The sequence below is a fragment of the Pistacia vera genome, unplaced genomic scaffold (assembly GCF_008641045.1).
Source record: "Pistacia vera cultivar Batoury unplaced genomic scaffold, PisVer_v2 Contig398, whole genome shotgun sequence".
Lineage (NCBI taxonomy): Eukaryota > Viridiplantae > Streptophyta > Magnoliopsida > Sapindales > Anacardiaceae > Pistacia > Pistacia vera.
This window is the reverse complement of record NW_022196221.1, coordinates 943,018-955,352: the sequence shown is the minus strand read 5'-3', so window position 1 is coordinate 955,352 and position 12,335 is coordinate 943,018. Positions and strand designations below refer to the sequence as shown.

Sequence of the window (12,335 nt, the reverse complement as noted above, 5' to 3'; positions counted from 1 at the left end):
AACCCTAAACTTGGAATTAACAAAAAGCCGAACAACTTTCACCTACCCAAAGTTTGCCATAAAGACAAATGGATATCGAAAGATTTAGAAATGACAAATAGATATTTTTTGTTATATTCTATTAGAGATTTCTGTTTGCTAAAAGATAATATAGTAATTTTATCTACGGTCACAAAATTTTTAAATTTTAAATCTTTTTCTCCTTATCCATTCTCACCCCAAGCCCGTTTGCACAACCCTCTTGCCTCATCGATTGATTTTTGATCAAATTTATCATTTTTCTGCGAAGTTCGATGGTAAACAGTGACACTGGCCCTTGTTGGTGCACATTGGGAATGGAGATCGATGACTATGACCTTTTGTCGAGCACGTTGTGTGTGTGTGTGCTAGAAAATGTTGAAGATGAGAGGCTTGAGGAGTGACAGCGACCAAAAAACACAACCCACACAAGCAAACAACACTTCAATAACAATATTTTCAACAACAAACTCCAAAAGAGCCTAAGATCATCAACAAAGGAGTGGTAGTATGTTGGTTTGGTTGGGAAATTTTCACAAACAGTTGGAGGGCGGGCAAACACTGAGTATTGACAACAAACGACAAGTGGGGAGGACCGATGGCAGGTTGGGTTTTGAAGAGGGAATGGTGGGGATTCGTATGGTGGTGGAATGGTGGATTTTCGATGTGAATATCGACCGAAATTCGGCCTCAAATATAGGTAGTCACAAGGAATAACGATGGCCTCATTTTTGCGATTAATGAGTGCATCGGTGTCGAGATTAGGTGGGTTCAATGAGGGAGGACTAGGAGGGTGGATGGAGGAGGTTTTGGGTGGAAAATGGCCAAAAAAAGTGGCCAAAACACTAGTAGCAGAGGTTGCTAATGTGTGATGCCAAGAAGAAGAAGATGTTAAGGGTATTATAATCTTTTCACCATTTTTTTCTTTTAGCAGATGAAAATTCCTCACAGAACATGACAGAAAGTGGTTGTTTGTCATTTCCAAACCTTTTGGGTACCACTTTGTCTTTACAGCAAACTTTGGGTGGGTGTAAATCGTTCCCCCATAATACAATTTTGAAAGTTGAAAAAGAGTAGTGTTAAATTCTGAATTAGACCTTGTTTTTGAATTAGAATTGACCTCTTGAGATAAATTTAATTATATACATGTGTACATACTACAAACACTTGAATCTGAATTTTATTAGTATTACTTAGTATGTTTAGTATTTTTATTCTTTTTAATTGTAGGTATTTTTCCTTATAAGTTGGATCTAAAGTATTCTTTTTAATTGCTTTAGCTATATTTAACACATTCTTTAAGAGAAAAATCAGCAAGATTAGAATATAGAACTGTACTACAATATGTCCTACGGTGGATAATATGTAAATAATTTTATGTTATACGATTGACTGCCTGTTAACTCTTCCATTTATTTAGCTTTTTGTTTCTTCATGTGTTTGATGAATTAGATTTTACCTATGCAATCCCAAAGGATTGACCTGACGGTCAAACAGGTTTGCTTTCATCCTTGAGTTTTTAGGTTCAAACCTTAGGGCTACTTACCTAATAACGTTGTGGCTTACCTGGGGTGCGTTTGTTCAGTTATTTTGAGTAGTATTTTTGAAATATTATTATAAAGTTGAGTTGGATTATTATTCGAGAATAGAATTTGAAAAAAATGTGTTTGGTAGAGTATTTAGTTGGATTATTATTATGAGAATATGATTTGATGTTTGGTAAAGTATTTAGAATAGTATATTATAGTTGAATAAATTGTAGAAAAATTGTTTGGTAATTTTTTTATAAAGGATTTATTAATAGAATTTTTTGTGGGGGGAGAGGGGGTGATCGTGGTTGTACCTGTTGGCCTTAGTTTGTCGAAGGAAACCAAAAGATGGTGGTGTTTCTTGAGTCTTAAGCGGTGAAAAAAGATGTTTTTGGGTGGTGTTTTTGAATGCAGGTGGAAGAGGGTGTTATGGTGGTTGTAACGTGGAAGAGAGTAGCGGCCACTAGTTCTTATCTTTGAAGAAGAAGGTGGAAGCTATGGTATATGAAGGTAGAAGTCATAGATAAACTAAAGAAGGAGAGAATAGAAGAAAGAAGGAAAAAAAAAAAAAAAGTGAACTACAGGCCTAAATCAGATTAGTCATAAATTAAATTTTCAAAATTTGATTCCCTAAATAAGGTATCAAACGCGTATTTTAAAAATCTGACTAAAAAAATTAATAGAATACTAAACCAAACATGCTTTTGGTTTTTTGAACTTATATAATATTTAATAAACTTTAAAAATTAATTAAAGTATTCACAAGTTAGTTTGAACACCTCGAACACTCAAAAAAAAAAAAAAAAAGAAAAAAAAAAAATTAACCTATGCTCCGAGTGAGGGGAGATATTTGATATTTTCAGAGAAGGGATAAGTCGGTGATTAGAGATTGGTATTAACAAAATTTAATATTATTTTTTTAAAGACAAATTAAAGCGGATAAGATTAAAGAATTAGACATGGGATCTGACATCTGTCTACATTATGACCTCATCCTCATGGCTTATTTAGACATGCCCCAATTGCACGGGTAATTATGCAGGGTGCGTACGATCTACGCTCCTTACAGGAAAATGTCAGCATTTTATCCCCATTTAACTCACACTCGGGCTCTTGGGTCGATCCATTTATATTGATGGGCGGGTCTCTTAATTTTAGAGTTCAGTTGAGAAATTTAATGGGCTTATCTCTCAACAAAGCCATTTATGCGCTGCTGGGGCGCTTCTAGTTATTTGAGGTCGTACCAAAACTCTTTCTAAACCCCAAATTAAATAAAATTTTATTAAATAAATTATAAGAGAACAGTATAGGAGAAGAATAATAGTGGAAAAACAGCTCCGTCTGTTATATTTTTAATAGTAAAATTGACTTATTCTTAAAATATTATTTTATATTATTTAATTTCTTTTAATTTTCTCTAAATTTATTAATTTAACTAAATACTCCAAAATATTTTTTTTAGAAATTGTAAAAACACCACAACAACCCACATTTACTAGATTCTACACCCAATTACTGGAAACTGATCAGAATCTGGTATAATGGCATACTACTGGTTGAATATGGTCGGTATTGTGTCGATCTAGTATTTTCTGACCAAATCTATGGTTGATCTGGCCGAAAAATGTCAGAGCTACGGTCAAAGATCTGACCGTCCATCAACGACGGCCATATCTTTGGCCGTCGTTGACGACCAAATGCGGCCAGATCCACCGTAGATCTGGTCGAAAAAGACCATATCGGCACACGACCGACAAGATCCAGCTGATCATACGCTGATACAACAACTCCGGCCACCCTCCGACGGTGGTGGCCAACTGTTCGTATTTAATGGGTGGGTTGGAAGTGTTTTTGTTAACTTTTAATATTTTATTATAGAGATGTTTAGTAAATAAACAAACATAAGGGGTATTTTTGTTAATTTTCAAATCCTATATCATAATACTCGTCCAATTTAATATTTTTCAAAATATTATTCTAAAAAGTATCAAAATAATGAACCAAGCAGACCGGGTGTATTGGAATTATATTTTATTTAATAAATTTTAATTAAAATGGGGCTTAAATAATACTACTAAAAAACGAAATGATTTTTAGCTCTTATTAAATTGATCAATATTTCTATTGCTAAATACACCTTTGTTATATTAAAAAATAATAATAATAATCTCTTTAAACTTCATTTAATCCCGGAAATAGTCATGTTAAACTAAGGGTTTTTGTTTGTACCTTTTTTCTTCAATTTCAAACTTAATTAGAATTTTCATTTACACAATTTTTTTCTAAATTTCAAACTTAATTAGAGTTTTTAATTACACTAGTTTTTCCTCAATTTCTTAATTGGATTTTTTTGTTTATACCCCATTTTTTTTCCCATTTCAAATTTGAAACTTACTTTTACTTTTCTAGAGCCATATTCATTTCATTGTATGCTTATTTTTTTCTATACTTTTAGTACGATATATTCATCAAACTAATAAATATTTGAAATAATCTCTCCCCTTGTGGCCGAATGGCAAATCCTTTATTTACTAGAGTTAACTATACTCACTAGTGGTTCATTAGACTTGTAGGGTTTTCTATGTCCCTGAAGACTAGACATGCTCAAATATGGGCTTTGATACCTCAATTATCTTAAAAAAATAAAGCTCCGTTTGATACACTCTGCCAAATATTATTCTTGGTTTTCCTAATAAAGTTAAACAGTAAAATTGGCTTATTCTCAAAATATTATTCTACATTATTCAATTTCTTTTAAACCCCACAATTTTTTTTTTTAGAAATTACAAAAACACCCCAGCAACCCACATTATACTAGATTCCAACCACCACTGTCAGAATCTGGTATAATGGAGCACTACCGGTTGACCTTGACCGGTAGTGCGTCGATCTAGCCTTTTTCGTCCAGATCCATCTGAAAATGCTAGATCTTTGGCCGTAGACAGTTGTCAACGACGGTCGTATCTTTGGCCATCGTTGACGACCAAATGCGGTCAGATCCACCGTGGATCTGACCAGAAAATGCCATATCGACGTACGACTAGCAAGATCTAGCCGGTCATGCGTCGATACGGTGACTCTGGCTACCCTTCGATGATGGTGGCCAGCTATCCGTATTTAATGGGTGAGTTGGGAGTGTTTTTATTAACTTTTAATATTTTATTATAGGGGTGTTTAGTAAATAAACAAATATATGAGATATTTTTATTAATTTTTAAATTTTACATCGTAATACCCATCTAATTTAATTTTTTTTTAAAATATTATTTTAAAAAATATTAGAATAATAAATCAAACGAACCTAAACATTTGAAATAAACACAAAATTTGTGTTATGATATGACTAATTCTCATTAAGGTTAAAATTAAAAAAAAAAAAATATATATATATAGAGGATATTAATCAATTTAACGTTCTAAAAATCACTTAAAAAAAATGACGTGACTGAAAAGTCATAAACATAAAAACGTTTGGCAAAAGATTGGTGTAGGGTACAAGGGAACAACGAAATCAAATTAGAATGATGAAAATTTAATTCTATTTTGACATGTCACAAATATTATAAAATAATTAAATATGTTCAGAATAATAATTGTAAGCACAAAGTCCCCACTCAACTCTCAGGGTGTTGCATTCCCATTGATGTCTCCCTAATTTATGGCTAATTGAATGTTTAATTGTTGACTTCGTGGGTCCCAAATTAACGTTAAACCAGCAACAATCCCATCGAAAATAATATTTATTATTCTTTTATAGTTTTTTTTTTTTTTTAATGGAAATATTCAGACCAACTTACACTTACTTCGATTAATCTTTAGAAAAAGTTATTCCACATCAATTTATTATCACGATTCCTTATGTAAATTATATACAAATATATTATCTTTGTGTTCAATGGAGAATCGAATCTGGGATTGTGAGTTGAAACCACGTATAACCTCATTGGTTTGCCTTTACCGTTGGGCTATATATGAATGAAGTTCCTTTATAGTTTCAACAACCCATTAATGTAATGTAACTAACGTTACTAGATTAATTATCATTTTACTTAACACATAAATATTAAAAATCTTTATTGATAATAACTTATAATCTTGGAAATATTAGTGTTGTTAGAAGTTGTATTTATCATATATTGTCAAGTTAGTGGATTGTTATTATGTATATATGTGGTTTGACTCTCTCCTCCCTTTAGTTAGCTTTTGTGAGTGAATTGTACCTAAGCTCGTTTATCATGATATCAAAATTATGTTTGTTTGGGTTTAGACATAGCCCTGGACGCCGAGCATGAGAAAGGGTGTTAAAAGATGTATTGGCCTTGATTCGTTTATCATGTGATGTATATATGTAGTTGGACTCCTTTCTCTTTTGAGTTAGCTTTTGTGTGTGAATTCTTTAAACTAACTTTTATAGATGAGTTTTACCTAAATCTGTTTATCATAGTATCAAAGTCATGTTTATATGTAAGGGTGTTAAAAAAAATATAGAAAAACCTATTCGAACCGGTTTTTTGGTTATCTGAAAAACCGATTTGATTTCAGTTCAAGGAAATACATAAATTGCATTTCCAGTTTGGTTACAAAGTCGGTTAACCGAAATCGGTTTTATAAACCGGTTTAAAATTAAAAAACCCTAAATCTCCAAATCTATTTTTCTTTACTCTTCACCTTTTACGCATTTCTCCTTTTTCTTTTTTTTTTTTTACATACAAACACATAATTTATAATTTAGTGTGAGATTCAGACCAAGTAAGGTATGGAGCATATTTATATGGAAGTTGAAAACAAAATTAAACAAACTCAAAAATAAATTAAAGGGAAAACCGGTTAATCGGTATTTACTAACTAATTAACCAGTTTTTCTCTTAACCGGTTCGGTTTTGATTTTGAAAAATTCATAAACTGAAAAACTAGTTCGATTTAAAAAAAGGGTTAACCGAACAGTTATGAACACCTCTATTTATACGGGTTTAGACCCCAATCTTACACATCAAACTTGAAAGAGAGTGTTAGAAGATGTATTAGCCTTGACCCCATTTTCAGGTAATAATGTAAATGTCGTATTGGTGGAAGCAATTGAATGCTGACAAGAGAACAGGCTCCCCCATGGTTTTATTATTAGGCTCATGGGAAATGGTCGATGCAATGGCGCTTGTTTCATTTTTCAAATTCTCAAAAAAAAAAAAAAAATTTCACGAAACTTTCACTTTATCATTAATACACCCCCATGGCTGATGGCCCTACCCTACTTCCTTTATGTCTTCTTGGACAAACACCAAAACAAATCGTCCCCAGTCCACTTCTATTGAATTTACAATAAAGACCTTACATCGCCTTAATGCGGGGCCTCTACACATTAACTTAGCACAACTACACAAGTACACAAGTAACACAACCAATTTACGAAACGTCTTTACATCTTATACCTTATACCGTATTATGAGAGTGTGACATCTCGGACCACATTGCTTTTATTTTTTTTTTTATCCGAGGATGTCCGGACCAACCTACGCGTATTGCTTTTATTTTATCTTATCATTTTTGTGTAGGATTAGCATTTACAGGTTTATAATTTATAGATTAATGATAGTAATACACAAATTTGATTGAATAACTAAAATTTCTACAAGGTTTCTAAAATAACATAAATTTATTCGCCGTTAAGTTTTAGATGTTATAACAATTAAATTAAAAAAAAAAAAAAAAAAAAAAGCAATTTAGTAAATATTCATTAATCAGTGTAAGTGTTGACGGTTTACTTACTTATGGAGGGTCGATGTCTTATAACTCTAATTTATAAGGTTAATTTAGAAATCATCAAACCTCAAGTAAGTATTGATAATTTTAAAAGTTATTCAATAGTTTCTAAATCTTGTTTGAAATTTAACTATTAGAAGTTGTATTTGTCCTACGTCGCTAATTTGGTAGGCTGTTATGGTGTATATATGTGGTTGATCTCTCTCCTCCCTTGAGCTAGCTTTTGGGAGTGAGTTCTATCTAGGGGTGACCAGTTCTGAGTACCCTACATTTTTTGAAAGAACCAGAATCGGATAGTTCCTAAAGTTTGGAACTGAACCGGAACCGGCCAGTTCTGGTTCCTAAAAACCTGGAACCAGAACTTGAAACATAGGTTCCGATTTCGATTTCAGTTCCAGGTACCTGGGTTAATTGCAATTACCCCCTTATTTTTTAAAGAACAAATACACCCCCAAAAAAGACAAATACACCCCCAACAATTTATAAAAATTATAATTCAGTCTCAGTTCCTATCCAGGTACCCAGACCTCGGTTCCTATTCCCAGTTCCAACACTGCAAGAACTAAAACCGGACCTGAGAATTTTCGGTTCTAATTTTCCAGAATCAGACCCTAATGAAACCGATTTCGATTCCAATTCTACCTTTTACCCATGCTCATCTATCAAACCCAACATTTATTTGGGGCGATGATGATGTATTTTAGCTTTTGCGAGTGAGAATAAATGAAACTAACCTAAATTTATGGTTCACTTTACTACTAGAGAAATTATTGATATCATACGTTCCATATATATATATATATATATATGATAAGATTTTTGTTGAGGGGTGGGTCAAATTCATTGCGTCTATAAATAGGTGTTTTTGGTTTTAGCTTGAATTTTACTCCAATAAAGTTTACTAGGTAGTTGAATAAAGTAGATATTAATTAATTAAACTATCTTTGGTTAATATCAATAAAATTAATTAAGCTTTAACATGATTCACATGGTGGCTGATTTAGACCATAATTAATGACACATTAAAATCTTGTATTAATGGATAAAAAAGCAATAATTTTCAGTTTCTCAATTGGGTAATTTGTACCTACTAAAAAATATACTAAAGTAAAGAGTTGAAAAATGAGTGTATAGATAATCATAGTATAGTAGCTATCAAATTTAATGTTGATTAAACAAAGCATTTTGACTTAGGTTTAAATTAATTAGGTGTAAGGTTACATTAGATATTCACGTTCAAACTGGCTGTTGACTGTTGAGGTTGTTCAAATCTGTGGATTAATTGTGGGCTAAGTAAGTAAGGGCTCATTGTCATTGGCCACCGTCACATGAAAATATTTTGGTTGTTGTTGAAACTTGTAATTCTTGCAAACCAACCCCCAAATTAGATGGGTTAGATTTAACTCTTCGTTCGGAATCTTTGTTCCAAAATTAAGGAACTTAATGAGCAAGAGATTGTTATTTTCTCAAATCTATCATAATGGTTTTTGCGTTTTGAAGGTTTAGGATTGTTGGGAGAGATAGACGACCGTCGTATGAGTCATTTTATGGAGACCTACATTAACAAACGTCATTATACATCGCTTCCAAAAGATTATATTGGTGGGTTTAAGTCTAACGAGAGTTTCAGTGACATTTAGGTTAAAGTCCGATCATGACTATATAACTAAATGCCATTGTTTCATATGAGCTCTGATTTTGAACCCGAATTCACACAAAAGATGTCAAATGCCATTGTTTTCTGTTTCCTAAAAATTATATTGTAGGGTTTGATAAAAACTCTGGTTTTAAACTCAGATTCGCAAAGCAATGCTCGGTAAAATTACATTATTATAACAATAAAAAATTAAGATAATGAGATTGTTTTATTTTTTATTAATTAAACCAATGAGAGAGATTCCATTCCAAATGAAGTAATTTAGTTGTGGCAATAATATGATATTTGACAATACATATTTGTAGACTTGTAGAAGAACAGCTGTCATTTATGAATATAATTATTAATTAGCATATGGATTAATTATTATAATTAATTAGTATATTAAACAGTGGCATTTCCGTAATTAAATCCAAAAGCCAACCCAAAGAGTTCCAAACACTTTCTTCGTCTTCTTCACTCTTTTGTTGCCTTTTGCTTTGTATCCGTTGAGACGTTGAAGCCTTTTTACTCTGTCTGTCTTCCCTTTTCTTTCTTAAAGCATCAAAGCCTTCCATTTCTCCACTTTTGTTTTGACGCTTTAAAGTCATCTTAAATTTTTTTCCCATCAACCCAACGCAATCTGATTATTAAATTTCCCGAGAAAGTTTCACGTAGCCGGAAACAATGTCAGTTTCCGGCGACAGCAACTCTTTCCAAGAAAAACTGAGCTCAAAAACACCCTTTCTCGGCCTCAAACTCTACGTATTCGTTGTAATTCTCTTAACATGCACGGCTTTACTGTCTTTGTTAATCTGTTTATGTTTCTGCTTCGCCAAGAACTCGAGAAAGCGGAAAATGAGAGTCAAACACAGCTCAGGTTTAATCCCATTGGTGTCCAAAGAGATCATGGAGATCAAAGATCTGGGTCGTAACAGATACAGCGAAAAACACGAGGGTAAAGTTGGAAAAGAGGGTGAGATTGTTGTTGCCGTTGAAGTGGGGGCGAAGAAGATTATAAGTGAAGAAGAAGACAGCGATGACGTGTCAGCTAAGACTAGTGACGTGTCGGTGGACATTGGTTGGGGCCGGTGGTATACCCTCCGGGAGCTGGAGATTGCGACCCGTGGATTCGCGCAGGAGAATGTGATCGGTGAAGGTGGCTATGGTATTGTTTACAGAGGCGTTTTACAAGACGGGTCTGTGGTGGCTGTCAAGAATCTTCTCAACAACAAGTACGTTCAATTAATTCTGTTTGTTTCCAAGGAAAACTTGTTTCCGAAATTTTTTTCTGGTGATAAAAAAACATTAATTTACCTCAAAACTAGAAGTTTTTTCCTTTTTTTTTAAATTCTTTATATCATTAGAAACATCTTTGGTCATAATAACAGTAGTTGAATTCTTCCTTAATTAATGAATTTTTGCATGTCAGATCCGAGTTATGCGGCAAGTTACAGCATTAAAAATTAGATTCTGTCTTGTTTTTTTTTTAAAAAATAAAGTTTNAAAAAAAGATAAAAATTACCATATTAATGTTTTATATTAGGATACCAAAAGCCACGAAAAGTTTTAGCACAATTATCAAATCCAGCATCATGTTTTTCACAATTTAAACTCTTAAATCTACGTCTATACACACATTTATGTCTATCAAAACTAAACAGTAAATACAATAACGAGTTTACAATCTTATTCTTGAAATAGCTAGAAAGAAGACACTCATGAATTCAATTATAAAGGTAGTCCTACCATTCAAGTTCTCCTAAATTTTGTTGCAATATTTCCATGGAGTTTCCAGCTTTCATAAAAATATTATACCAGAAGTCCATTACATTTGAACTGTCTCCCTTTGGACTTGCCATATTTTTATGCCCTTTACTACTTTCTGAAGCAATATCTTTGCCTTCTATGCTTAAGGAATCCGATGATTCTTGCCCAGAGCGTTGCTGCGAATCGTCAGGACTTTGAATTTTTCCTTCAGGAGTCGTGAGATCCTCTGCTGGTTTTGATATTTGATTATCGTTTGTGGAGATTAAATTTTCTTTAGTTAGTCTCTTCTTCAAGTGGGTGTGCCAAAAATTTTTTATCTCATTATCGGTTCGCCCTGGTAATCTTCCAGCAATGGCAGACCATCTGGAAACAATATATATAGATATATATAGAACTGCATTAGAGTTATAAGTCTTAACTTATATAAATAAACTAAACAGTCTTATATAATTAACCTGTTTCCAAGAACATGATGTAGCTTAATGATAGTTTCTTCTTCTTCTTTGCTGAAGTTCCCTCGTTTAATATCTGGCCTCAAGTAGTTAGTCCAGCGAAGCCTACAACTCTTTCCACATCTCTGCAATCCTACACAAATTAAATCCAACACACAAAATCTTAAACAAAATCTAAGATAGATATATGCACGTATAATATATAATAATCAAAGGTTAATTATAATTACCAGCTTGTTTTGGAAGTGCACGCCAATTTCCATGGCCGTTTCTCTGAATGAAAGAAACCAGTATCAGATCTTCTTCAGCAGTCCATGGTCCCTTCTTCAACCCCATCTTCTCACAACATGGAGCCCTCATAATTATCTCCTCCTCCAAATTATCCAGAAGGGTTCTCAAAACTGGATCTTATAATATATAAAAATATAATATTGGTTCTCTCTCTTTCAGTCTCTAGTTTTGATGGTGATGAGTTAGCGCGCAGTGAGCAATATATATTATTGGCTTTTATACCGTCTAAATTTGATGCCTTTTGTCCAAGATGGAGTGCATGATTTTCAAAGCAAAGCCAAGTATTTTCTAAGAAAAATGGGTGAACTTTTTGAGAGATGAACGTTGGCACTAAGTGATGGGATGGGAGATCGAGAAATTCTTCGACCGCCATGGAGATTTGTATGGCTTTATAAGGCAATGACGAAATAATTTTGTCAAGCATCATTGTCCACAAGCTTCTGGGTTGAGCATGCAAACACTTTGGTGTCCCACTGATCCCATAGTCAAAAATTGGGTGCGTTGAAGGCGATGTCAGATCTTTTTGCTTTTTATTTTCCAATTCATTCACGGGACAACCATATTTAAAGCGTGTCCTTTTTATTCATACGTATCTTTCGAACAAAAGCTAAACTTGAAATTAGGTTATAGTACCTATACATATATATAATTCCACAGGGCTCCAAACAAAAACCTGTTTAACTTTTGTTAGAATATTCTACAATGCGATGTGTTCATATTTTAAGAAAATTTAGTATGCTTTTAAGCCTAATCTAATGCAATATGGAGTTGCGGTAAGCCTTCCTCTTTTCACAGACGTGGCAAATATGTGTCAAGAGAACCACCCTGGGTGGTCAGGTGGGATGTTAGGGACTCTTGGATGTACTACTTAAAAGTCTTAAG

The 12,335-nt window shown here is 33.1% G+C and overlaps 1 protein-coding gene across 2 annotated transcripts; it reads right to left on the bottom strand.

Annotated features, from left to right (window-relative positions):
- Positions 1-10,480: 10,480 nt before the first annotated feature.
- LOC116141405 (transcription factor MYB4-like) lies at positions 10,481-11,788 on the bottom strand. 2 transcript variants are annotated; one of them, XM_031426916.1, is made up of 3 exons: positions 11,393-11,788; positions 11,166-11,295; positions 10,481-11,073 (listed from the first exon to the last, which is right to left on the bottom strand). In XM_031426916.1, the coding sequence occupies exons 1-3, from the start codon at positions 11,520-11,522 to the stop codon at positions 10,686-10,688; spliced, it is 648 nt and encodes a 215-aa protein (XP_031282776.1). In that variant the 5' UTR covers positions 11,523-11,788; the 3' UTR covers positions 10,481-10,685. The 2 variants fall into 2 exon arrangements, with proteins under 2 accessions (XP_031282776.1, XP_031282777.1); XM_031426917.1 differs by having other exon boundaries at positions 11,166-11,287; positions 11,393-11,519.
- Positions 11,789-12,335: the final 547 nt, after the last annotated feature.

Bases quoted from the DNA above. Each gene is read 5' to 3' on its own strand.
- LOC116141405 (XM_031426916.1), bottom strand. From the start codon at position 11,522: ATGAGGGCTCCATGTTGTGAGAAGATGGGGTTGAAGAAGGGACCATGG. The intron at 11,296-11,392 runs GTAATTATAATT...TAATTTGTGTAG, and splicing joins TGCACTTCCAAAACAAGCTG to GATTGCAGAGATGTGGAAAG. The intron at 11,074-11,165 runs GTTAATTATATA...TATTGTTTCCAG, and splicing joins CATCATGTTCTTGGAAACAG to ATGGTCTGCCATTGCTGGAA.